This window comes from Cordyceps javanica, chromosome 6 (genome assembly GCF_051103115.1).
Source record: "Cordyceps javanica chromosome 6, complete sequence".
NCBI lineage: Eukaryota > Fungi > Ascomycota > Sordariomycetes > Hypocreales > Cordycipitaceae > Cordyceps > Cordyceps javanica.
In genome coordinates, this window is record NC_139300.1 from 2,015,536 (window position 1) to 2,041,986 (window position 26,451).

Sequence of the window (26,451 nt, forward strand, 5' to 3'; positions counted from 1 at the left end):
GTAATCAACACATTGGCAAAGAAATAACAGCTTTCCCCTTGTGGTCCCGGACAATGCTCTCTCCTCGTCTTCTAGGAGAAGGTGTGTGCCTCTCTCTGGCTCATATGTTCTATTGGGCGAGGGTATCGTAGATGAAGTGCGGCGCAACTTTAGGACACGTCGAATGAAATCTTGAGAAAAAATGCAGTAGAAAAAATCAAGATGAACGAGTCCCGCCTAGTCTATCACCCGAAATGCAAGACACCGAGAATGAAAGAAACAAAAATGATTACTTATTCGCTCTCTTTCTTGTCACTGTCGGGGACAGCTTTTGAAAGGGCCGGGGAAGCGGCGGCGGAAGGCGGGGAGGCAGGATTCTCTGAGTCCATGTTGGCCAGGAGGCTGAAAGTGTTGGAGTTCTCGCGAGTTGGGGGAGTGCCGGCACGAGAAGACATGGCAGAGTCCTCGCCACGGCCGAGAGAGCCACCGGGGCCCATGCGACGGCCACTGTTACTGCGAGAAGAGAACATTGAGGTCGGGCCAAGAGTAACGTTCTGGCTGGCAGTTCTGTTGATGGACCCCTTGAGGCGTTTCAAGTCATCCATGCCAATCTGATTGCTAGTCTGCTGGGTGTAGCCAGCAGAAAAGGTGCGAGCATCACCTCGGCCTACCGGCGGGCGACCACCACCACGCTGGTTGCTTCGGGCAGTCTCTTGGGCCTTGGCAGCCTGAGCAGCCTCAGCCTCGGCGCGGATTTCGTCGAGAGTCTTTGGGGGTGCAAGGCCGCTAGTCTTGCCTCTCCAGCCAGCCTTGCGCAGGTCAACGATGTCCATAAGCAAGAACTTGATACGGCTAGGAAGTTCGGGGAGGTCGATCATAGTCTGGATGCGAGCAAAATAAGCATCCATCATAGGGCGGCCCTTCTCAGTGTCGTCAAGGTTGGCGCCAATGGTTCTGAGTAGCTTGCACAGCGACTCGACTTCAGCCTCGTCAGGAATACCCTTGTAGTCGACGAGTTTGTGCACACACTCGTGCATAATACGTTCCGTAAGCATACCGAGCTTGTAAAGTTCACCGATGAACTGAACAAGGCCGAGGCCGCGACGCTTGGCAGCGGCAGCGAGGTAATACTCATCAGACATGAGCTCAGCCTCGCCGTTCTTCTTGGCTTCAGCATCATCCTTCTTCTCCTCCTCCTTGGGAGCCTCCGGCAGGTTGACAGACCAACCGCGCTCAAAGTCTTCCTGGCATCTGTTGAGGAGATACTTGCGGAAGAGGTTGCCGCCACTGACAATGTTGCCGTTCTTATCCTTGATTCTCTCATCACGAACCTCGGGGCTCATGGTCTCAAGCATGCGCTTGCAGAACTTGGCATACATAGAAGCCCAATGAGACTCATCAGTAGCCTTCTCGAAAGTGAGCTGGATGACTTGGCGGAGAGTGCGACCGTCCGACTCATCCTTGGACTGCGAGGCAATGGCAAGAATCTGGTCGGCGATTCTGTCGAACTTCTCAGGTGTCATCTTGTTGAGAGCAGCCTTCACCTTCCTCTGGACCATTTCAGGGTCTAGGTAGCCAGAGTTCACAGCAGAGTTGGCAACAGCACTCTTGCCAACGCTGGTGGGCTTCCAACCATTGGCGGACACGGCAATAGGCTTGACTTCCTGGCCGGCAGTGAGCGGCATGGTCTTAGCAGCCTGCGCTTCGTTACGGCGACTGCCGCGAGTCTGCCGACTACTCTGGCGAGGAGAGTTGGGGCCGGCACCGCGCTGAGAACCAGAGCGCACCATACCAGCAGGACCAGGGAAGGGAGCGCCAGGGCGCTGGAAAGAGTTCATGGGGTTGACACCTGGCTTGCCAGGAAGGGCGCCACCGGGCATACCGCCACGTCCGGGGGGTGCATTGAAGGGACCGCCAGGGAAACTGGTACCACCACGGGAGCTCTGCCTAGGGTTCGTAGTCGAAGGGGTGCGGGAAGCCGAGCGGTTGCCGTCGCCATCGCCGATAAGTGACTTGACTTGCTGGTGGAACTCGATGGAGGGCTGCTCAGTGAAGACCTTCTGGAATTGTAGAAGGAAGCCAGAATCATATCTGAAGGTTTTACCCTTCTTGGCGACGGCAGCGTTCAGAGCAGGGTTCGGCGAGTTGATGCCAGCAGGGTAGACGTCTTGCTCCATGACCTGGAGGAAGCGAGCGGACTTCAGGGACTGCATGGCAGGGGTAGGCTGAGGGGGCTCAACGGGCTTGGTATTGAGAGGGGCAAGGTTAAGCGCCGCGGGCTTGGCGGCTCGCTTGTCGGACTGTTTGTTTTCGCCGGCCTTGTCGCCCTCGATCTTCATATCGGCGAGTTTGTCGGTGACCGAGTCAACATTACCATCGGCACCGCCAGTGCGAGCCTTGGCCAGGGCTTCGGCAACGGACAGTGTCTTGCCAGAGCTCTCGGCCTCGTTGCGCTTGCGCTCACGCTCCTCCTCGAGACGCTCCATCTCACGCTCCTGTTCCCGCAGCTTGCGATCTTCCTCTTCGGCATTAGCCTTGCGGTTAGCCTCCTCATTCTTCTTCGCCTCGGCCTTTTCGGCCTCTCTGCGCAGTCGGTGCTCCTCTTCCTCCTTTTCACGGCGGGCATCGGCCTCTTCCATCTCACGAATCATACGCTCCATTTCATCCTCTTCAGTCTCATCGGGCTTGGGAGCCGAGGCAGCCTTGGGGTCCTCTTTCGAAGACGTTTCAGTCTTGGGAGACTCGGCAGGCTTGACAGCGGGAGTCTCCGACTTGGTAGCGGCAGGCTCTTCAGCAGGAACAGACTGCTGTGTAGCGCGCTTGATTTTCTCCTTCAGCTCATCCTGGATCTCTTTGGCGGTCTTGGGAGTGGCCTGACTGTCGGTGCGTCCGTGGGAAGGGGCGCTTGGTTTGACGGGAGGAGGAGTAGGAGTTGAAGTGGCAACTGGGGGAGTTCGGACCTGCTGGGGAGCTGGGGAAGCGGGGGCTTTGAAAGAGGATGTGTCTACAACCTCACCAGCCAGGTTCTTGATCTGGATAGCAGCACTTTTGCGTGGCATGACAAACGTGTTAGCGCCCTTGGCGGCATTGGCACCTTGGGCCTGGCCGGAGGATACGACGACGGGTTGACTAGGCTGGCTGGCACTAGAAGGACGCTCCGGCTGAGAGGGGCTGCGTGACATGCTGGTGCTCTGCTGGTGAAAAGTAGGAGGATACTGCTGGCTATAGCCGGCGTTGCCCTGGGGGGGACCACCCATGTAGGGAGGAACATTGTTGTAGCCGTAGGCCATGTTGATTGGACGGCCGTACTGGTCAACTTGTTGGGGCGGGTAGCCATAATTCTGATTTTTCAAAGTTAGCAGTCGTTCGAAACCTCCATTTTCAGGAGACAGATCAAATGAGTTGGAGTTGGGGTTATTGGTAGGGGCGCTGTGGCTTGAGTTTGGTAGTATTTCAGAGTTGACCAAGCTACCTGAAGGCTTCGAGGGCAAATATTGCATGCGAGGCTGCGTCTGGTCCGACTGCTCAGTAACGTCGCTGAGCTGCGGCGGATTGATGTAGCTGGCATGGTACTTCGCCGTCGAGGCCGGTTGGCGTCGCAAATCTGATAAAACCTTGTCTTGCTCACGGCGTAGAGGGTACTTTTTGTGCTTGTAGAATACTCGAGGGAAAGGGTACTGTACTTGTTGCTGCTGAGGAGCCATAGGCGGCGGGTAGTGGTACTGCGGTGGCGTCTGCATGTGGCCGTGCATGTTGGCGGGAGGCATGTTGGGTGTATTAGGCATAGAGGAGACTGGAGCAGGGCTGCGATTGGGCTGGTGAGGCGAGTTCGGGTAGGGCATGCCGCGTCCCTGGGGCTGGAAAGCCGGAGGCATGCCACGTCCCTGGCCGTTGCGAAACTGGTTGTTGGGAGGGTAGCCCATCTGGTTGTTGTAGTTGTTGTGGTGATTGTTGTAGCCGCGGCCGCGGCCGCCCTGGTAGTTGCCTCGGTTGTTATCACCGTGGAGAGAGTTGGTCGATTCACGTCGGAAGTGAGCACCAGGCTGAGTGGGAATAGCGCTAGGGTTGGGAGGCACAGAGCCTTGTCTCATGTGGCGCTGGATCAAGAATTAGCTCTTTGTACCAGCATCGAAGAAATACGGTAGTTAAAAGGGGGGTGTACTAACCTCGCCATCACTACCTAGGCTGCCAAAAGTCATCTGGCTGCCAGCCTGCATAGAAGGCGGGCGGCCGCCGCTGGCTGAAGGCTGTGGAATAGGAGACGGTGAGTGGGCGGGAGAAGGCACACGAGCAGCGTTGCTTCCAGGGGGAATGGGGATGGGAGCAGCGTTGCCCGATTGAGGAGTGCTATGGGCAACGGAAGGGGAGTCAAAACCAAACTGGATGTTTGACTTGTTTCCAGCAGGGGCGGGAGGACCGCCATTCGCGACGGTATTGGGGGCGTTGGCCGCCATATTGTCAGATCTCTTGGAGAGTGACCCGAGCCGTTGATTGTGACCTTGGAGCCACGGACAACGGCGGGAGAAAAAATGCGCGTCGGCTGACTGGCCGTTTACTGTAACAGGCGAGGCAGCAAAAGTTGCATTCTGCGGGGACAAAGCCGTAAGAAAAGGACCACCGCAAAAAAGGGTGGAAGCCTGACGCGATGGGAAGACGTCAAGGAAGAAATGGACTTTGGCGCAGCAGTCGCAGAGACAGGTGCTAGAACCGAAGTCGCAAGAGTGTTGCTGGTGGAGGGCTGCTTCGGGGTAAGCGATAGCAGATGACGATTAAAGACGCAACGCGATGCGCGTAGTGATGGAAGTGGCAATCGTCGAGGGTCGAAGATTGCGGGCGGCGGCGTAGAAAGAAACAGGGCAAAAAAAGTCTCTTCGGGCAAGCGCCAAAAAAAAATCGTTTGCGCCCAAAAAAGACGATTAAAGAAAAGAATAGCCGCGTCGAAGGAAAGAATATCGAAACACGCTACTGTATTGTCGGAAGGAGAATACGGTCGAGGTCGGAAAGAAATTCTTGCGTCGGCTGAGTAGGTCGAGTCGAAGAGCGACAGGCGAGATCGCGAGAAGCTTCTTGTCGTGGAGAGGACAAGAAAAAATCCCGTGGATCTTTTGGTGTGGCGAATAGGAACTGCGAGATGGGAGGTGTCTCGAGTGGCTTCTGGTGCTGTAGACTCAGAAGAAGGAATCCAATGCCCTGGTGAAGAGGGTAAGGGATGTCGGTCTGGGGAAAAACGAGTATTTCCACCGGACCACCTTGTTGTTTGGGGATTGGAAGTGGTGAGGGATTGGAGAGAGAGCCGTGCAGAAAAAAATTTTGGGCGAGAAAGATGATTAAGGGTGGGTGCGGTTGCGCTAGTGCGCTGGTGCGCGGGTGCGTTGGTGCGCTGAGCCTATCAGTAGTACGGAGAAGTGTTTATGAGAACCCACTGGCCAGTATTGTGGCCACACAGACTACGGAGTAGAAGGGAAGGAAGCCCCTGTTACCCAATACTTGCTTGCCCTTTCCCTTTCTTTCCCTGTCTTTCCCTGTCTTTTTGCCTTTCCCTTTTCCTTTTCCTTTTCTTTTTCAGCGTCCCGCGCCACACTTACGCCACACTCGCCTCGACTTGCTATTCACCTTTTTTTTTTTTTCACAACCAGTAAGTACTTTTAATCAATTGCTCCCTATGATACCTTGATGCCTGGATGCCTCAGATGACTTTTCTCGCCACGACCATGACCCGCCTTGATTAACCCATCATGACATGTCGACATACCTAGGCAGGCACTGCTCTACTGGTAAGTTAGTAAGTACTTACTACGCAGTACTCCGTAGAGTTTCTTACTTTGTTTTACAGGCACCAAGCAACCAAGGTACGCACAAACGTACTAATAACCCCTTTCTCGTACGCTCGGGTATCCGCTGGCCTAATTTCCGTGATACGGCTACTTCCCCGCGCCGCCACACAAAACCTTGAGAAGTTCCAAAGATTCGCCAGGATTGTGGTACCCGTCAGTACCGTCACAGGCAGGGAAATATACTCAGTACTGGGTAACAGTGATCAGATCATGTCAGCCCCCATCCCCCCTGCATCCTCAACTCTCATTGCCGCTACTCATGGAAACACAAACCATGCTTCCAAAATACCAAAAATGTGCTACCGAAACTCGCGATGCAAACTTTGTCCCACGCCAAAATCAATGAACACATGCTGCCAAAAGACTAGCTGCATCTCGACTTCTCTTCGTCGCCACGCTAGCCCTGTAGCTTGGTTCCCAGCCCGCCGTCAGCCACACGCGATCCTGTCACGGACCAGACGCGTGATGCCCTTGTCATACAAATGTGAGTCACTGCGCAACGAGCGATGACAAGCTTGTAAATTCTCAATCAAAAAGAACCTGTCCAATGATTGCTACCCAACCACGCTTCAGCCTGGCTTCTCTTGTCCTTCCATGCTTCCTTCAAAAGCACGGCCGCTGAGTGACCAGCTACCGCTTCCTACTTAGTACATCATCAGGATGCTGTGTTGTAATACAAATCCCAAGAAGCTCAAGGCAGCAGCACTGTGTTTCCGTCCAGGTAGGTACTGATACGTACTGGGTACGGATCAGTGCAGCTTCCTTCACGCTAAGTACTGGGTACCCAATCTCGACCCTCTCAATCGCTACAAGGTGACTGCCGTCATTCTCGCCTACACACAGTCGCTCAACTAGGCAAAGTGGTTGCAGCATCGGCCGGTTGGGCCTGCATGCACGGGAGCAAGCTGTACTGGTAGCGCTGTTCCCTCACTGATAAGTGCGACGATGTCTGCACCGTGACAGTTATTCCTGCGACAGCCCCTGGCCCTAGGCGATTCAGGTCTCTGCTGGCAATCAATTCTGCGCCGATATGGTGTTCCCCATTGTAATTACCACGGCAACCCATTGTGCTGTACTGAGTAATCCAGCTACCCGCCCATCCGCCCATCCGCCCAAGGGAGATGATTTTTAAGTGGAGATTCTTGTCTTTTCGTTCTTCCATGAGACTAAGTATGGAAATACTTATTACCCAGTAAGTAGGCGTTCGACGGGTTTAGGTCACGGATTATCAACGCGCTGCTCTGTTACTAAAAGTCCATAAACCAGTCGGCTGGGCAAAGGCCCAGGTTGCTCGTTGTTGCATTGTGTCAGCATCCGAAGCCAATCAGAGAAGCCACAACATCAGCCAGTACTCCGTACTGAGCTGACAGTCTACCGGTGGTAATGCCAGCCATTAATCGATGCACTCGCAACATCTCTCAAACTCGGTAGCTAGGTAGGCAGTGGCAACCCTAACCCTGGTCCCAACCCCGGATCCCGGTTACCTGCTCACCAATATGCTACTCAGTACTGGCTACTGAGTGTCTGTGCAGTCTCGATCTGCTGCTAGTTACTGCTGGCTAATGTGATTACAGCTACTTTTACTGGTCCAGTTTGCAAATATGTCGACAGGTGTGCGGACACTCCACAAACGTCACATCAAATGACATAATACCGGCATAACTTGCCCATTGCCTCTTTGGGAAAGTCCGGCACTAGCATGCACTTTGCATAGGCGGAGCGCGGCAGCCTGCAGGTCTAGCGCACAGAAATTTGGCGGAGGCTACCCTTCCGGTTTCGCCCATTGGCCATTGCTAGCACCAGCCAGTCGCCACGCACCGAAAAAAGAGCCACTCCGGTTTGCGGCTCAATTCTATACATCTATATATATATGTCTACTAAAGATCGTCCGCCAATTGCTCACCTCCCTTCGTCAAGCAAAGTCTATGTCTTTTCCATTATCAACTGCCTTCAAACTTGATCACTCTCTACCATCAAGCAAACATGGAGGCTATTAAGCACACATTCCAGCGCTGCAAGGCGCAGAAGCGAGTGAGTCCAAATGGCGGGGTAGAAGGAGAGAGACGTCGTGGCTAACCATTGGCACCTCTCCGAATAGTCTGCCCTCGTCGGTTATGTCACAGCGGGATATCCCAGGCCTCAAGATACGCCAGAAATCCTAATGTCCATGCAAAAGGGTGGCTGCGGTGTGTTGTCGTCGTCAATCCTATACTCCGTCAGCTAGCTAACTGCTGCCCAGACGTCATCGAAGTTGGGTCCCCCTTCACTGACCCCATCGCTGACGGTCCCACGATTCAAAAAGCCAATGCCGTATGCGATTTGACTGCTGATTTCATCCCTCAATGCCAGATCCGTTTTGCTGACCTGATACTAGATTGCACTGAACAACGATGTCACGATCTCATCGACTCTCGATATTATTCGCGATGCCCGCAGCAAGGGCTTGACCGTCCCTGTCATCATCATGGGATACTACAATCCTCTCCTCAACTACGGCGAAGAGCGTCTTCTGGCTGACTGCAAGTCCGCCGGTGTCAACGGCTTCATCGTCGTCGATCTTCCCCCCGAGGAGGCCATCTCCTTCCGCAAACTCTGCACCAAGGGTGGCCTCTCCTACGTACCACTCATTGCCCCCGCCACATCGGACGCTCGCATGAAGATTCTTTGCCAGCTTGCCGACTCCTTCATCTACGTTGTCTCGAGACAGGGTGTCACTGGTGCCACTGGTACCTTGAGCGCCAACATTCCCGAGCTCCTCAGCCGCGTCAAGAACTACAGCGGCAATAAACCCGCGGCTGTTGGTTTCGGAGTCAGCACTTCCGATCATTTTAAGAGCGTCGCTTCCGTTGCCGATGGTGTCGTTGTTGGAAGTCAAATCATTACTACCATTGGCAACGCTCCCTCTGGCCAGGTTTGCGACAGCGTGCAAAACTTCTGCGCTGAGCTCTGCGGACGCTCTGCCGAGCAGGTCGCTGCCGACGCTAGCAGCGTCGCTGCCCAGGATATTCAGAACAGCGAGGCCACTCTGGCCGAGGCCACCATTACGCCCGAGAAGGACAAGGAGCTGGTTGCTCAGCTCGCTGCCATGCACGCCAAGATCCCAGACCGCTTCGGCGAGTTTGGTGGCCAGTTTGTCCCTGAGAGTTTGATGGACTGCCTGTCCCAGCTCGAGGATGGGTTCAATAAGATCAAAGATGATCCAGTGTTTTGGGAGGAGATCCGCTCTTATTACGACTACATGGGCCGCCAATCCAAGCTGTACCTGGCTAGCCGCCTGACAGAGTATGCTGGCGGTGCTAACATCTGGCTGAAGCGCGAAGATTTGAATCATACTGGCAGCCACAAGATCAACAACGCTATTGGCCAGCTTCTCCTCGCCAAGCGCCTGGGCAAGACCAAGATCATTGCCGAAACTGGTGCCGGCCAGCACGGTGTTGCCACAGCCACCATTTGCGCCAAGTTTGGCATGGAATGCACAGTCTATATGGGTGCTGTAAGTCCATTTCTCCGAGCTCACTACATTGTGCAAGGCTGTTTACTGACACGTATGCCAGGAGGATGTTCGCCGCCAGGCGCTCAACGTTTTCCGTATGAGACTTCTGGGAGCCAAGGTTGTCCCTGTCACCGCTGGCAGTCAGACTCTCCGTGATGCCGTCAACGAGGCCCTCCGCGCCTGGGTTGTCGAGCTCGATACTACGCACTACATTATTGGCTCCGCGATTGGCCCTCACCCCTTCCCTACCATTGTGCGAACTCTACAGTCTGTTATTGGAGAGGAAACCAAGCAGCAGATGATGGAGAAGCGCGGCAAGCTCCCCGACGCCGTAGTTGCCTGTGTCGGTGGTGGTTCTAATGCCGCTGGCATGTTCTATCCCTTTTCCAACGACCCCAGCGTCAAGATCCTCGGTGTTGAGGCTGGTGGCGAGGGAGTCGGCACGGGCAGACATGGTGCACCACTCAGCGCCGGTACCAAGGGCGTTTTGCACGGCGTCCGCACCTATGTCGTGCAGGACGAGAATGGCCAGATTTCCGAGACGCACTCCATCTCCGCCGGCCTGGACTACCCCGGTGTCGGTCCCGAGCTGAGCTCTTGGAAAGACAGTGGCCGCGCCGAGTTCATCGCTGCCGACGATGCCCAAGCTATGATTGGCTTCCGCCTATGCAGTCAGTTGGAGGGAATCATCCCGGCCCTTGAGTCTGCTCACGGAATCTACGGAGGTATCGAGCTGGCCAAGACCATGAAGAAGGGCGAAGACATTGTCATTTGCCTGAGTGGCCGTGGTGACAAGGATGTCCAGAGTGTTGCCGAGGAGCTGCCCAAGCTCGGTCCCAAGATTGGATGGGACCTTCGTTTCGAATAGAAGGCGCGATATCGGGGTTGTTCATTTGTGTAAATATTTAGTTGGCGCAAAAAAAGAAAGGCGGGGGCGTGTTTCCCAGGCAGACGAATACATCTGCCTCAAAGAAAGACGCAGGCGTTATAAGGTTCATACATAGAAATGGAACAAGTACTAGCATGCAAGCAAAGACTCAGGTTGCACATTGAATATTACGCGGCACTATTGAATACATGTCAGCAGGCACACTTTTCCGTGTCATACTCGGACATAATCGCGTTCCATAACTTGAAGCTCTTTGTTCGCTAGTTGCACCACTCTGATCCGTTGTGCCGCGACATCTACGTAACGAAGTCTTCTGCGCGCATATGATCAGCATCAACTTGTGTTGGTGCCCTCGTCAGCGCAACGTCATTTGATTGGGTTCCTCAGGAACGGCTTCGCCAAGCGAGCCGCTAACTTGATAAAATACCTTGTAGTGGCATCAGAAGGGCATTGTCACGCAAGGGGAGTCCTGCATTCCCGCCGGGCTGCATGACATCGAAAAGCGGCCGATGCGTATTGTTTGTAGTCTGCTGAACCCCGACTCTCTTATTCAATCCACCACTTCCCGCTGAGACAGGGGTTTAAAACACTCAGTGCCGCTACCCCCGTTGTTGGGCAGAGTAATTCCGAGCAGAGACAACCACCCGACGACATCCGCAACCAGGGGCGGTGCAATACCTCTGTCGGCCCCCCCCCTTTTTTTTTCATTAATTCTTAAATCAGATTCACAACACTCTCTAACACGGACGCGCAGCACACGCATTAATTTTACCTCGTAGATGAACCATCGTCAGTATACGACGATCCATAGTACACGGCCGCCCAGGCGCGCCAGCGTGATACTTGCCCAGGCTAGGAAAAAAAAAGTGAAGAAGTATTGAGCGCTGGTAACCTCAAGGCGTCTCTTAAATTGAACGTCAGAGAAAGGATTGATTGGCCTCTTTGCAACACTTGGCTTCTCGAGGCAGAGTCCGTACTAAGCCACGGGCTGTGGCGGGGGTCCTTTTCTTCCCCAGATGCCAAGACCCCAAACTCGACGGCGTCGCATCTCACTCGGCACTGACCGGGCCGTCGTGCAGCCGCTCCGTCCCTTCACATCGGGCGTGTACACCTTCTAGAATGTGCTCAGGATCTATGAACAAGCAGTCCTTGATTGGCCGTTTGATCTCGTACACGGGAGACGCACTGCACCAAGTCTCAGAAGTGCTTTATTGCGCCTTTCCATATTGGCTGGCTGACGCTGCGTATCTTGGTCCAAGCTGTATTGAATTTGCAATCCTCTCGATCTATCAGGCCCTGTGTTGATTTTTGCAAGAGTGTGTTGACTACATGGTGTTGAGGCCAGGCAGTAGCCCAAGGAGGCTCCTCCCAGTACAGGATGTGAGATGGTCTACGCATCAAAAATCTCCGTCAAGCTGACGGTAAAGTGAGAAAAACAGAGGGCTTCAATTTTACAAGTCTTTGATGCGCTCTCTATCTCCAGTCTGATGAAATAATTGTCAATATACGCGCAGCTCTCACGGTACCTTCTAAGCGGGCCTTTCCCCCTTGATCGGTTCGTCAAAGCCGCCAGAACCGCCACCGTCTGCCTGCGCACATGGCTTAATATGCTGCTGGTTTGCCCTTTCATTGTGTGACTCCTATCTGCTCTGTCAAACTACAAGAATTTCTCAAACTAGCCGAGGGTGGTTTGTAAGTGGATTTCATAATCGCAGCACTCGCTGGAGGCCCATCCAGTGATCCTGAGGCTTGACCAGAGCGCGCCACAGGTTATACGCCACAGGAGGGATTCATTATCAACTTAACAAGCCATAAGACCTGACGTATTTTCTGCTCTTCAATGCCTTCCTGTCTACTGGCATCATCCTCTGGTGCTTCTCGCTCCGGTTACAGGTGCGTTCGACCTTCACCCAGTCCTCTCTAGCAGACTAGCTGACGTAGGAAGGCTATCTACTTACTAATGTATGTGCCATTACTACCGTTATTCTTGCTCTTTACATCTGCCTGTGAATTATTTCTCTATATTGCTTGGCCATACCTTCAACAACTCAGCACGCAAAACTTTAGCCCAAGATATCGCTTCCCTGTCTTATATCCATGTCTACGCGTCATAGATCATGATCTCACGCGGCTACTGCTGATTAGCGTAATTAAAGCAAAAAAAGCATTCATGAATTCGGGCGCTACTATGAGAATATAGGTCTAACACTCGTGACTCGTAAATCAGGTCCGTAATGCGTATGCGGTGGGAACCCCCAGCAGATGAGCTTCACGACGACTTAGAGCGGCTTCGGGGAGAGTTGTGGCGCTGTTACCGATATCCGAGGATTGAGATCGGTTCCTCTTCCATACAAATGAGTCGTCCTGCCAATACAAGCTGTGCCCCGGCACCACAGGCCTTTCACGGCTGCTCCCGTAACCGCGACGACGGGCCGTTGGGTGCACGCTCTCGTTGGTGCGCTTACCGCGAGCAACATGGCTATTGGGCACGCGAGTCTTGCGACCCATGAGCCACCATAGGCCCTTGACTGGATCGCGTATAGGATCATGCACCCAGGAAAGGCAATTTGATGCACTGTCCGTGACGGGCATATCGGCGTCCATGCGAGGGAACCGATCAGACAGCTTTGTCTCATCAAAGACGATACCTGCATGCGTTTCTAAATTTGCCACACACCATGCGAGAACAATATCGCTAATGCAGCCTGTCTCGTCGTCATTTGCAACATCGCTGTGACTTCCGAGAAACCAAACCTGCTGCAGAACCTGATTTGATGCTTCATCAATATGCATCAATGTTGGCTGAAATGGGCCTCTGCACTCGTGCAAAGCGAGCACATGCAGCAACACTTGAACGTCTAAGGCACGAATGACGATACTGTTAAAAAAATGCTACGAAAAATTAATGAAATGAATTATGCCACGTACTAGAGGCTGCGTTGGTTTCCATGAATTCCTGCTTTCCGATGAGGCGTGGTAGCAGGTTCAGGAAGCCGAAAATTCCCGTATGTGGAATGCCAAGGGCGCCGACCGTGTCGATGCAGAGAACTTGCGACTCAACGTAAGCATGCCGAATAATGGGTAGGAAACTACATTGGAAAGGGGTAGGCTGATCTCCCTGATCAAGTGGCAAGACGTTCTGCGAACACTGGGCTGGGTAATGACATACGAGTTTGAACCTCGACGTGAATACCTGGGAATAGCAGCTGTTAGTTAGGGCTTCATTTTTAGATGGAGCCTCGTGGTGTGCATGGCTTACAATTATATTTCTTTCTTAGGTGACTCGGTACACCTCTCTTCAGGAATTTTCCGGAGGTGTATTTATCGTAGAGATCATGAAGCGCATGTCGGTCGCCGTCTTTCGGCAAGCCGACCCGGTCGAGAAATCCAATAAAGCTCCGACCTATGTAAGACCCTATACAAGATCAGGGTGGCACAATGCAAGAAGTGTGGGCTGTGGGAGTGCTCACCACGGCTGTATCCTATAACGGTGATCAAGTCACCAGGATGATAATTTGTGGCCAGATCACCTATGGCATCAATGATGGTGGCGATGACCTCCTTGGTTGCCAGACCACCTATGAGCCCGTGTTAGTCTATACTGATGGTCGCACAATGCAGGCAGTGGGCGTTTACCTCCAAGATATCTTTCTATCCATCCATTGCGTGTCCCGGGTCCCGGAAAATATTTAATCTCCAAGTCGGCACCTTTAGAAATGTAGTCGATAATAGATGCCAATAGCGTGCTTTTCGATTTCGCGTTCCGATCAGCCCAAGTCCCGTCGAAGAAGTAGAGGCGACGACGCGGCATCCTATGTGTCGCAGTTGAAGTCGAGGCGCACCTGTGCGGTTTGGGTGAACGAAAATGTGTGAGAGATCAAGTGCGACAGTAGAGGGGGGGCAGCCTCTACTCCCTATTCCTGGCTACCTGTGGGCTGACGAGTCACGCTAGCCTAAGCCAGTCGCAATCTGCGACTTGAGTCACGTGATGCCGGCTAAGTGGCGCCTCTATGTATTCTAGCCAATCACCCTAAAGTATTCGTGATTATTCGTTTGAAAGAGGAGCGGAATCCCTCAGTAAGGCGGAAACGAGCCGCGTTCCTTCGTGAACGATTGCTCTGTCGCACAGGTCGCCACCGGTCAGCCCACATTTGTGCGCAGTCACTCGGGCATCACTTTTTCCACTTTTCCCGCCTCCCAGACACATCCGTGGCAAGCACGCGGTACACAAGTACAGTGCGATCACGTGTCGCATATCATTTGGGGTCCAAAATACCACTTCGTAGCGCACTGTAATGTCCATGACTAAACGAGTCGCGGAACAACGACAGCGACTTGATTATCCGTTGTTAGTCATGGCCGAATCCCAGCAAACTGCTGTACGGAAGCCAGCCCGCGAGCTACAGTTTTACAAATGTGAGTATTGCAGAAGGGACAAGAAAAAGGTAACATCCTCCTCCACGGCTCTCAGGTTTGATGACCCTGTTAACTTGCTGTAGTGCCTTCCAACAGATCGCCAGTATCCTCAAAAATGCGAGCGATGTTTGGAAAAGGGCTTCCCATGTTCGCAGCCTTTAAGAAGTGATCATTCCAAACGCCGTGATCCCACGCCAGCCGCCCCCTCTCCGGTGGTGACGCTGGCTCAGCCAACGGTACGTCTTTGAATTTCGTCGGACCTGCTTGCAAAGCTCCATCGCTTCGAGGTCCGCTTGTAAGATAGGGGTGGAAGTTACCGCGGCTAATTCGAGTTTTGCACACTGAAGTCTGCAGCAAGGGGGTGTAATCTGGCCCAGACAACTGTCGGACCTGGCTTAACGGGACAGGATCCTGAATCATCGTCACCTGATGCTGAACAAGCAGAAAACTTGCATTCAACCATCGAAGAGTGTTCCTTGACCAGAAGCCTGACTTCAACCTCACCGGCACCCGTCGCCAATGACTTGAAACGAAGCGCCCACACTATAAGAAGCGCTCGCATGCGGAAAAGAAGAGATACGCGCAACACCAGCGATGACCGCGGCGGCACCGGCGATCAGGTCGCTAGCAGCGATGAGCCTGCTGTGCCCCTACCCTTAGCTTGTCCTTTTTATAAGTTTGATCCCGTCAACCACTTTCGCTGCTTTCGCAAGTACGAGCTGAGAAGGTATAGTGATGTTAAGCAGCATCTATTGCGATGCCACACCCTGGGTACCTTTTATTGTAGTAATTGTTGGATGGCTTTTAGCCACCACCGGGAAGAGGAATGGATAGCTCATGTACAGCAGATGGGCTGTCAAAATAAGCCCCTGCCAGAGAACTTGTTACCTGGGGAAGTAGTCGCGTTGAATGACCTTCGTGACAGTGGCGTTGGTACGGACGATCAGAAGTGGTACAAAATGTGGGACTTGCTCTTCGCCGAGCACCCTCGCCCAGCTTCGCCGTTCATGCAGACTGGGTTCTCAGAAGTTTTGAGTCTACTAGAGGTTTCGATGGCAAGCTTGCAAGCAAGGCTACCGTCGTTGCTCGATTCAGCGGGCATCACACTAGACCAGGCAGCCACGGAGTCACTGGCAGCGCAAATTCATGGCATCTACACTAATGGTACTCAAACAACAACCAGACGGCGCCTGCAATATCGTCGTATTGATGCGGCCGGAGCCAACACCCAGTCATTGACTGAGGGCCACCGTACGCTAAACACGGACGTGGCTCAACACATTCGACCGGCACAGACTCAATATCAACAGTTTTAGGATGTATTATATGTTCATGTTTCCCTGCTATATGCACGTTGGTGGGAAGCAGTGTGCAGATATGCGTCATCAGATATCTGGCCCAATCAATTTCTTGTAAACTAAGTCCATACACGCGGGAAAGAGAGTACATAACCAAACCGAACGCCATTCAATCTAAGCCCCAAGAAAGTGAACATAAACAGAGACAGTAATAGACTAACTCATAAGTCACTTGTGCCTATACCCGTTAGCTCGCCTCACCTTCGCGAACCTCTTGAATATCCGGCTCTACCACTCCGTCGTAGTAAGTAGCCTGCGTCTCTTCGTCTCCTCTCTCGTCACCCTCGCCCTCGCTGCCATCCTCCACAACTGGCTCTATCACGTCCACCATTTTATTCTCCGACTCAAGCTGCTTCATCTTGGTGCTTGTCATCTCAAACACATATTGGCCCAGATGCTCGACGCCCTCCATAGCAACCTCGTCCGCGACGGGACCAGTTCCGCCGTCTTCCCCGGTCGTGGCGGGACGCTGCGTGGGCCACAGCTCGCCCGTGACCAGCATCAGCTTGTCTGGTCGCGACAGAAGAATGTCAAAGGCGGGTCGCAGCTCATGGCATGCCTCGAAGATTTCACGACGTCCAAGAATATACAGACCGAGACGCGCACGAGACATGGCAACAGTCATGCGGCGCACGTCACGCAAGTATCCGACTCGTGATGTACGAGTGAGAGAAAGAATAATATCTATGATTGGTTAGTCGATTCAGCGCGTCGTTTTCATCCTGAGGATACATACAGTCGTTCTGTTCCCCCTGGTACTTGTCCACTGTGGCAACAGCTTTAGGCATGCCAAAAATGGTGTTTCTGGCGCATCGATGTGACAGCACATCCCTGACGAGCGCTCTCTGTCCAGCATACGTCGTGAGAATGCTGATTTTGTCCGCTGGATATCCAAGAAGTCGCATATACTGGTACATGGCGACAGCGTACTCCGCCTCGCCCAAGTTCTGAATAAAGTGTGGCGTCGGCTCCATCTCACCCTTGCCCTTGTATTTGGGTACATTGATAAACTGAAAGTCAAATTTGAACCCAGCATTGGCCTGCTTGAATTCCACATTGTTGCTCACGTCTGGCAGATTATGCAGCTTGGGGTAGCGCCACTGGTACAGGCGGGCAATGGACGGGCGAGCACGGCCCTGCTGATCGAGCGAAATGGTTGGTACGCCAAGTCTAACAAAACGAGAGAACAGCGACTGTTCCAGGTTTGCGTAGTGTCTAAAAGCAAGGCTCTGAATAACAGGCGAGTTCTGAAAGTGGTCTCCGCACAGGACTACTCTTTGCAGAGGCACCTCGCCATTGACGGGCTTCTGCATAGCCAGGGGAATGAACGTTTCAATCTCCGTGATTTGAGCAGCTTCTTCCATCACGACATTGTCATAGTGGAAGCCGAGAGCAGCCACCTCGCCCCTCCTGATGGCCGCGTGCGTGGTGGTCATGGCAACAATGCGCGCTTCGCTTGTCAGTAAATAGTTGGCCTTGTCTCGCTCGCGTCGCAGAATTTCGAATGGCAGAATGTCAGCCAGTTCAGAGAAAATTTTCTCAATGTGTCTATAGCAGCCATGTGCAATGTCAATGAGCTCAGCACGTTCAGCATCTGGGAAGAGGGGCTGAGGTGCATCCGCAAAGTAGCTATGGAAAGGAAAAGCCTCGATAATCTGTGTAACTGACGACTCGTCCGAAGCGATGACCTGCTTGAACTTTTTCCAGGCCGGGTCGATGTAAACCGTTTTAAAGTAGCCGGCTGTCTCAGCAGAGTTATCGTGCGCACCAGGGGCGCCAAGGCTGCTTGCAAGCTTTCTGACTTCAAACAAGAAGCGTGCGCGATTGTCAAGAAATGAGTCAACACGGCCATGCTTACTAAAACTTCCTTCAGTCGCAAGGTCCTCTTCACCGTGCCCAAGTCGAAGCAAGTGTCTTTCATCGATATCAAGCGCAATAATCTTAGCGAAGAGCTGGTTCAGCGCTTGATTGCTGTGCGCGATCAAGAGCGTCTTTTGCTTGGGGAAATTGTGATAGATATTGTGAATGATCTGAGTCGCAACATCCGTCTTGCCAGTCCCCGGAGGCCCAACCACAACTGTCAAGCCAGGCTGGGAGCCGGACATAATGGCCTCAACCTGGGCCGGTGTGAAGCGGACAGAGTTCAGCTTTGGTGCGTCGATGGGATACGGTCCCTGGTTTGGCGGCTTGTACGTGGTGACTTTGAGTGTCTCGGCGTCAACTGCCTTCAGTGGCTCGGCATCGCGACGCCTCTTCTTCGAGGTCTTGACTGGTGCCTGGACTTCGGGCTTGTCCAGCGTTTCTAATACGTAAGGGGGCCCAAAACTGCCGTCCACATCATCGCTTGGCTCCACAGTCTTGCCTGGCAGACTCTCAATGAGATGCTGCCACTCCAAAAACGTGTCGTTATAATCAACGGTCTTGATTCGGTTTGGTAGATTCTTGTAGCTTGCGCCAGCTGGGTCACCATATCCTAAGAACACTTCATGCAGCCAGCTGGGTAGAGGCGCGTCTGAGAGGACGAGATTTCGGATAGATTCGAGAACTGGCTTGAAGTTGTTTTCGCGACGACCTCGTCGGAGAATCAGATTCACACTGCCATAGATGTCTCTCTTACCAGCAGCAGCTAAGGCAGCGTCCTTTGTGTATGTTTGTGAATCAAGCTTCAGCTCGATACGCCGCTTGCCGTCGCGGCTTCTTGGTTCCTTTCCATGGCGTCCCTTATCGTCTGTAACACGGATAACTTCAGCAGCACGCACCGATACTACACCAATCTTTTCCAATTCACTTAGCGAGGCTCCGTGTGTAATCGAGTCATTAGCGGGCGGCTCCACCGATAGCAAGAACACCACATCATCTGGGCGGAGAGAATCCCACTCCTTGCGAACATGGTCGCCAAGCCTTCGCACATCAACCGAGACTTCAGCCCTGACCATGGGCGGCTTGGAATCGCCAATCAGCGCAGGAACAACCTCAATGATAGCCGGCTTGGAAATTGGCATCGCCATTTTAGAGGTGCCAGCAAAGTAAGTCTCGCCTGGCTTTCTGCTCTCTGGCTTCAACCGGCGGAGCGCCGTCTCAATATCCCTGCGAATACCATAGAATGCCTCGCAGCGATAAAGTATTAGAGCTCTCCAAAGGAAGTCCCCGGCGGACAGGTACTGCAGGTTCAATTTGGGTAGTGCCAGCGGACGCGATCCGTCATATGAGTCTGCTCTTTGGAAGCTAGCATCAAACAATGTCTTTTCTGTAGGGACAATCGACATAGTCTGTGCAATTTCCTGGAAGGTCTTCTTCCGCTCAAAAGTGCTAAGCATGCACTCTATTTGCAGTTCGCGGCCGGCGGGGAGTTTCAGGTCATTTGGGTATGTTGTTCGGATACCAAGATGGCCAGCGAGTGAAGCAATCTCATCGTCTGTCAACGTTTCAAGGAGAGTCTTCAGCTCCTCTCGCTTGTCAATGGAGCCGTAATTAGATAGTGCAAGGACCGTAAGCTTCTCTTTGAAGAACTTCAAGGCGGTGCGTTGGAGCTTCCCAAGCTCCTTGCAGTGCTTTTCGTAAGCTTCTTCACGAGCGAGCTGAGCACCTGTCTGATCATCGATTGAGAAATAGGTAAAATGAGCAAGTAGGGCTTGCAGATCGCGGAAAAGATCATTCGCTTCGTCATTATACATGGGAGATAGCCTCATCGCCGGAAGGAGATTCAGATTATTTTGCAAAGCATTGACATATCGCCGTGTCGGTAACTGACTCTGCAAGTCTGTGATGAACTCGGTAAAGCGTTCGCAGTACAGGTTTTGCTCTATGAAGTGTGTTAGCGTAACCGTGATGCGGAAAACCAATGAGGCTTACCTGGTTTGCGATTCTCTTCGTAAAGCAAGCTAAGAAAATCCAAGAGCAGCGTGTACAACCAAGAGCGTTCAAACCGTAGACGAGCCTTAATTGCATCGTCGCCAGCATCAAAACGCTTCTGTGCGGCTCTCCAGGACTTCCTAAGCTGTGGAGACTGGTCCAAGAGTCGGTCACGTTCCTGGTCTGTTGAGATGTTGTGCCATATACCAATAGAGACCAGTGGAGCGCAGTCCCTTCTCACAATGCTAGAGTCCAAGCTCTGGAAGGCATGGATCAGGAAACAGAGCAGGTTCGTTCGAATGGTCGTCGCAAGCGTTCGATCGAGCGACAACGATAGTACACGACGGAAGAATGAGGAAAACTCTTCAGGATGCTGCTCGAATAAAGCTTGAAAAGTTTAGTAAGATGTCCAAGCGGTCTCTGTTGAGCAAACTCACCCCAAGTTTCAAGATGTTCTCTGCGCTTGACGTTGATAATCAGGGCCATCAACAAGACGTGGAAATTGGACGCTTCTTCTGTATATCCGGGCCAAAGATAACTTCGTACTAGTCAGTCGCTATGCAATTGGCAACGTTTTTGTGATTCTGCATACCTCTCCAGCGTCTGCAAGCTTTCCAAAAGGAGCAAGGACTTGTACTGGAAGCCATCTCTCTCGAGGACATCCCAGAGGCTTTGCTTGAGGATATCGTTCTTGACCTTAACCTTGGCAGTCTTCTTTGTCTTCTTCAGCCAATGCACACGTGCCACCTGCACAAATTGGTGCTCCTCCTCTTCAACCTCTGCAGGTGTCGGACGTTCGCCGGCAGGCTCTTCGTGGTCGATAGGTGCCTTGGCCTTCGCAGCGGCGCTATTTTTGAGCCGCTTCGCGTTGGGCATGATTTAATTCTCGTTCGTCATTAGATATGCGCAGCTTGCGACCGGGTCCGTGTACTCGCAGTCCTGTGCAGAATTGCGCGTGGTGGCCGACAGGATAAAAGCGTTTGTCGTCGGTGCAGGCAAGGGTTACTTTTGGAATCGAAGCCTGCTCGGTGCTGCAACTCTGAAATTTTAGCTTCGCGACGGGCAGCTCACGCGTATTCGTTAGAACCAGGTACCCACACTTCTGCGGTACCTTGACTTGGCGCCATGTTTGCTGACATTCTTGTGTACCCTTTCGCCAAGGTTACTTCCGGTTTTACTATTTACAATCTATTGCCGTCGTCTCTCCCCCAACCTACGGCGAACTCGCATCTCGACAACACGACAGCGAATCGAACGATATCGGAAGCCAAAGAGCCCTGTTGTCCAGTGTGCTTATGCGCAAGTAAAGGCGGGTTTCTGCAAGCTTTGCGCCCATCTTCTGCCAGGCAAAGACGGCCTAGAGGCGCACCAGGGCCCGTAGTCACGCTGCGAGAAGTCGCCGCCCACAGTGGCTGCGATGCCCGCCCTCGACATGGACAGGCCTCGCGTAGCCTCTGTGGAGGTGTTTGGGAAGCTGCTGGCTGGCCTGCTGGACGAAGCCTCTGCAGCCAAGCAGACATGGAGCATTGAGCCCGCACTTACCAAGGCCGACTTCGCGGACCTGACCTCGCGGGTGGATGCAGCACTACCACAGCAAGACCATGACCTCGCAGCCGGTGATACAACGGTGGCAGACCTGAAAGGCCGTCAATTTGCGATTGTTGAGGGTGCATCGAGAGATCTATTCGGCGCTTTGATCGTAAGTTCATGACAAAAATCGGTATGTCGACAACCGTCTGACAAACCACTAAGGCATCAATCCCAATCGATTCACCCGACTTCGTGCGTATGTGGAATTTCCTCGATATCCTCTCGATACTCTCCGATGGTGGCCAATGCGACCCGGCGCTTGTCTTTTGGCTAGTCGAAGAGCTGCTCGACAGCCAAACAATCGCAGGATGCCGCCATATCTTTGACTTTCTCGAGTCTCGGAGAGAGCGCATGACTGCCAAAAACTTTCCGCAAAAAAAGCTGGTTATACTACGCAGCTGTAATGAGCTTCTACGTCGTCTATCAAGGGCCGAGGATACTGCTTTTTGCGGACGTGTTTTCATCTTTATGTTCCAGTGCTTTCCTCTCGGCGATAGAAGCTCGGTGAACCTACGCGGAGAGTACCATGTCGAAAACGTCACAGCATACGAAACTGTTAGACATAATGATACTGAAAAAATGGATATTGACGCCAACACCCAAGCAACTGAGACCAACTGCGAGAAGAAGTTGGACGCAAAGGACGGCAAGCCTAAAGACGGAGGGGGACGTCTCAGCTCTGAGGAACTGTACCCTTTGCTTTGGTCGCTCCAGGAGAGCTTCAGTCAACCCACGACACTCTTCAAACCCGCCATTTTTTCTCATTTTAAACGCAGTCTAGAAGAAACTATGAAAGCCTTCGAATCGCTACACGCCGACGATCAGAGGTCGTTGAAGCGTAAGCGTAATGACGAAAGTGCATCAACAATAGCAGAAGCATTTAATCCTAAATACCTAACAAGTCGGGACTTGTTCGAACTGGAGGTAGGCAGGCCAATTCTCTACTGCGCTCAAGATACATACTAACACAGTACTCAGATAAGCGACTTGTCATTTCGACGGCATGTCCTCGTTCAAGCACTCATCATAACAGAGTTTCTGCTATCTCTATCTACTGAAGCAAAGCAGAAACTTGCCGGTCTCCCGGCCGCAAACAAGGCTGTTGTGTACAGCGAGCAGTTGAGTGAAGACGACGTGAGGAGCACCCTGCTTACCAACTCTAGATGCATTAATTAACACACTCGCCAGACAAGATGGGCTACAGAAATCAAACGACGGATATCAGAGTATCTAAAGCAAGGATTCGACGGCCCCTACTTCTATCGCATGGTAGAGACCGTGCTCGCGCGCGACAAGAACTGGGTATTCTGGAAGATGGCCAGCTGTCCTCCCATAGAGCGGGAGCCCGTTACGGCAGCCGACTTCGTCGAGGCCAAGTCGTCGGCGGAGCGCATGGCCACTAGTAAGCGGCTGCGCCCGACACCTATGGGCGCCGTCTCCATGAACTTTCTCAGCCGAAGCGCATCCAAGACCATGGACGAGCTTCGGCCGCCTGAGCGGTCCCGTCTGCCTGCTCTCGAGAGCTTCCAGCGACCGCTCGCCGACGACGACTTCGAGATCGACATGCCCACCAGCGACGCGACCCGTGCCGCAGCAGTCTACGGCAAGTCCAGCAAGAGCTGGCGCGCGCTACGCATTGCGAGCCGCACGCGCCTCGCCGCCTTTGACAAGATTGACGACCCTAAGGCCATCGCCGTCATCTTTGCGGAGCCGACTGACGAGGACGAGGACGAGGAGCAGAACGGCGATGGCAATGTCACCGCCGGTGAGCAAGATATGCCGGCCAACCGCACTGCCGTGGTCCTCGCCGGTTCTTCGCCAGATACGCTCCGCGGCGTCGCAACCAAGCTGCTAGAAAAACACAAGGGTGTGTTCGCGCCCGTCGTGCGGCACACGACGCACACTGCGGGGGAGGGTGAGTCCAATGGCAGGACATTCCACTTTGTTAGCGTGCACGAGTTCAACCAGCTGCGCGACGGTGACCGCCTCGTGGAGCACGGCGAGCGCGACGGCAGCGACTACGGTACGAGCATCAAGGCAATTGACGCCGTCACGGAAGCCGGCAAGATTCCTATCCTCCAACTCGACACCGAGGTATGGCCCCCTTGGCCCCCTTGGCCCCCCTGTTTACTCGCGCACCCATGTACTGACTTCACAAACAACACTAGGCCGCCCAGTTCGCCAAGAACATGGACTTTGAAGCGCGTTACGTCCTCGTCGGTCCGCCTGGTTCTGAGGCTGGCGAGACCTTCGACACCGTCATCATCACGGCGGAGGAGAGTGACCATGTCGACAAGGCCGCCGCCGAGTTAAGTTCCTTTCTCTACGGCGCGACTGAGGACGACGTGGCCATGGACGAGGACGATGGCGACGACGAGACCTCCAGCATAGACGATAGCGACGATCAGGGTGGAGAAAGCGAGGCGGCGGCGGCGGCCGTCAACGGCGACGCACAGATGGCAGATATGAATGGAAAGACGGAAGAAACTACGTAGGTATTGGGATCATCATGAATAAGAAAAATGGGCCCTGAGTGAGCCCGTGTTGTTTTCATCCAGGCGCCCTAGTCGGCTGATTCTCTTGTTTTGTTTTGTTTTGTTTTTCTTTTGCCTTTAGCTTGGAGATGACTTCGCGAGCGAGTGGCTCTACATTGTAAAACTTAGTAGACAGACAGGAAAAGGTGAACGTATTCTCATCGATACCCACAGGATAGCCGCAAGATAGCCGCAAGCCATCAGCTACCAGTCCCATCAAGGTATACCCATCACCGTTTTAAATTCGTTAGACTCATTGATATGAAGCAAGGTTCAATTTATGCTATCAAAAGTAATTCGGGATTTTGGACACACTACATTGATTTTCTGCGTTTTCCATCAGAACAAAACATGGCAAGCGAAGCCATTCACAATGTTGTCGGGCCTAGAAGCACTGACGACTAGTTGACAAGCAAAATCTTGCAGGTTTTACTCATCATCTTCCTCGTCCGAAGATTCCTCTTCCTCAGCCTCCTCAAGCCACTTAAGGAAAGGCTCAGCAGCCTTACGGACCTTCTTGCTGACAGCAAGATCAGCGTATTTCTTGCTAGCCTTCTTACCCCAAGGAATAACGACTTCCTCGGAGATGAGGTCATTGTGGTAATACAGCTGCAGAATCTTCACAATCTGCGGATACACGTCAGGATTCTCCTCAGCGAGGAAACCCATGAGGCGCTCTGTACCACCAAGGAGAGCCTTCTCATGCTTCTCAGAAGTGCCAATCTGCTTGATCATGGCAGCACGCTTGGGGATCTGAGCAGCGATGTTCTTGTCGAACAGAGTCTGGACAAGGACCTGAATAGTCTTGTGTTTGCCCTCGATGCCCAGCTCCTTGGCTTTGACGTAGACCTGGATCGAGTCGACATTGTCGATGCCACCTTTGTCCTTGGCCTGAGACTGGATCCACTGACCGAGCTCGTCGTAAACGCTCTCACCACCAGCGTCGTCGTCGTCAATGTTGAGCTTACCCTTGAATTCGTCAGGAAGCTGGGCCTGGCGAGCCTTGACAGCCTCCTCGCTCATATCGACAGCCCACTCGTCGTCTCGGACTTCGTTGTCGCTGTCAATAGCGGGAGCGACGCGATCGAACTCGTCATCGCTAGCATCGTGGCCGTTGGTACCGTTCTCGCCGGAGTGGTCGGAGCCCTCGTCGCCAGAAGCATTGCCATTTTGGGCGGCCTCCTTTTTGGCACGGCGAGCAGCCTTTTTGTCAGCCTTGTTACCCTTGCCCTTCTTGCTCTCATGCTTGATGATGAAGCCAGAGAGCTTGAGGCGGATGTCAACATCGGTGCGGTGGCCACAGGCCTTGCAGTCGAGGATGATGCGAGGATCCTTGATGATGACAACAGTCTCGGGGTTGCTGCAGCCTCGGCAGAGGACGAACTTCTTGATGAAACCATCGAGAAGGTCCTGGAGTTTGGCGGCCTCGTGAGCACCGTTGATGATCCAACGATCATCCTTGGGGTCGGTGTTGGTCTGGGCTCCGAGCTCAAAGGCAAAGTACTTGATGACGTAGTTGGGGTCACGGCTGAGGGCCTTAGCGACATTGACGAGGTTGACAACGACGGTCTTGATACCGTTTCCTTTTCCTTCAACTTTGGTGATGAGCTTCTCCATCTTGTAGCGATAGAAGTTATCGCTAACTTCGCGGTTGACGTTGACGAGAACCATGGTGGCGGTATTTTTTTTTGGTCTTTTAACAGAAGATTGTGTGATTTTTTTCAGTGATGTTGCAGGATTGGGCAGGACTCGGAGAGATCTGAACGGGCAAAGCAGTCATGAAGACTTGGCTGAAGCGATGCGGGGGGGGGTGCTGTAGAAGCTGGTCGGGAGCAAGAGGAAGAAATCACAAATGATCACTTGTGATTGACATGAGTTTTCGGGGACAAAGTCTCGCGTTGTGTATGGTAGGCATGAACTCTTGCTTTGTTGTGCAAATGTCAACCGTCGGAATGGATATCGGGAGAAGAGGGTTTGCGCCGTATGTGAAACAGCTGCAGCTCGACGATGTGTCTGGACACGTTAAACTGGTCGTGCTGATACATAAACGAGTCTTGACAAGTTAAAGTATTGCTGGGTAAACGGTTTCTGCCGTGGATAGGGAGCCAGGCAAAATCGAATTGCGAGAGGGGGGCTTCGAGGATATCGGCTGGTGGACGACGGGTGGTGCTAGAAGCGGGGGTTTTGCTGAATTTTAATTTGGGAAGCTGGTAGACGCTCTGCGACCGATACAACAGTCTGCAGGCTATGTTTGGGTTTGAGCTGTTTGGATTGGCAAAATGCTGTGCAGGCAGTTGGCACGGTTGGGTGAGGAAGAGAAGAAGAAGAAGGGAAAAAAGAAAGAACGAAAAAAATTGTGCAGCGCGGATGACACAACCATAGGAAATGTGGCAAGTCCGCGTAGGGCCCGAGTTTTCGGCGTTACAGTGCGTGGCGGGGGCGGATGAATGGATGGAGGAGGGGCAGACAACAGTCAACGACCAGGCAAGCGGCGCAGCTGACAGGG

At 53.0% G+C, this 26,451-nt stretch overlaps 5 protein-coding genes across 5 annotated transcripts; 2 read left to right on the plus strand and 3 right to left on the minus strand.

Annotated features, from left to right (window-relative positions):
- Positions 1–272: 272 nt before the first annotated feature.
- On the minus strand, positions 273–4,433 carry V2A60_009047 (uncharacterized protein; the record flags this gene model as incomplete). Its single annotated transcript, XM_083260315.1, has 2 exons — positions 273–4,076; positions 4,146–4,433. 2 exons carry the CDS (start codon positions 4,431–4,433, stop codon positions 273–275), a joined length of 4,092 nt encoding a protein of 1,363 aa, XP_083116441.1.
- A 3,363-nt stretch (positions 4,434–7,796) lies between these two features.
- Positions 7,797–10,174, plus strand: V2A60_009048 (tryptophan synthase TRP5; the record flags this gene model as incomplete). Its single annotated transcript, XM_083260316.1, has 5 exons — positions 7,797–7,844; positions 7,912–7,999; positions 8,053–8,123; positions 8,188–9,306; positions 9,368–10,174. 5 exons carry the CDS (start codon positions 7,797–7,799, stop codon positions 10,172–10,174), a joined length of 2,133 nt encoding a protein of 710 aa, XP_083116442.1.
- Positions 10,175–12,418: 2,244 nt separating this feature from the next.
- On the minus strand, positions 12,419–20,697 carry V2A60_009049 (uncharacterized protein; the record flags this gene model as incomplete). The annotated part of the gene is made up of 10 exons (XM_083260317.1): positions 12,419–13,053; positions 13,124–13,243; positions 13,365–13,388; positions 13,455–13,610; positions 13,666–13,773; positions 16,171–16,653; positions 16,706–19,771; positions 19,822–20,208; positions 20,259–20,359; positions 20,414–20,697. The coding sequence occupies 10 exons, from the start codon at positions 20,695–20,697 to the stop codon at positions 12,419–12,421; spliced, it is 5,364 nt and encodes a 1,787-aa protein (XP_083116443.1).
- A 541-nt stretch (positions 20,698–21,238) lies between these two features.
- On the plus strand, positions 21,239–23,906 carry V2A60_009050 (THO complex subunit 1 transcription elongation factor-domain-containing protein; the record flags this gene model as incomplete). Its single annotated transcript, XM_083260318.1, has 5 exons — positions 21,239–21,520; positions 21,574–22,335; positions 22,390–22,545; positions 22,600–23,505; positions 23,580–23,906. The coding sequence occupies 5 exons, from the start codon at positions 21,239–21,241 to the stop codon at positions 23,904–23,906; spliced, it is 2,433 nt and encodes an 810-aa protein (XP_083116444.1).
- A 468-nt stretch (positions 23,907–24,374) lies between these two features.
- V2A60_009051 (translation initiation factor eIF5) lies at positions 24,375–25,616 on the minus strand (the record flags this gene model as incomplete). Its single annotated transcript, XM_083260319.1, has 1 exon — positions 24,375–25,616. The coding sequence occupies one exon, from the start codon at positions 25,614–25,616 to the stop codon at positions 24,375–24,377; it is 1,242 nt and encodes a 413-aa protein (XP_083116445.1).
- Positions 25,617–26,451: the final 835 nt, after the last annotated feature.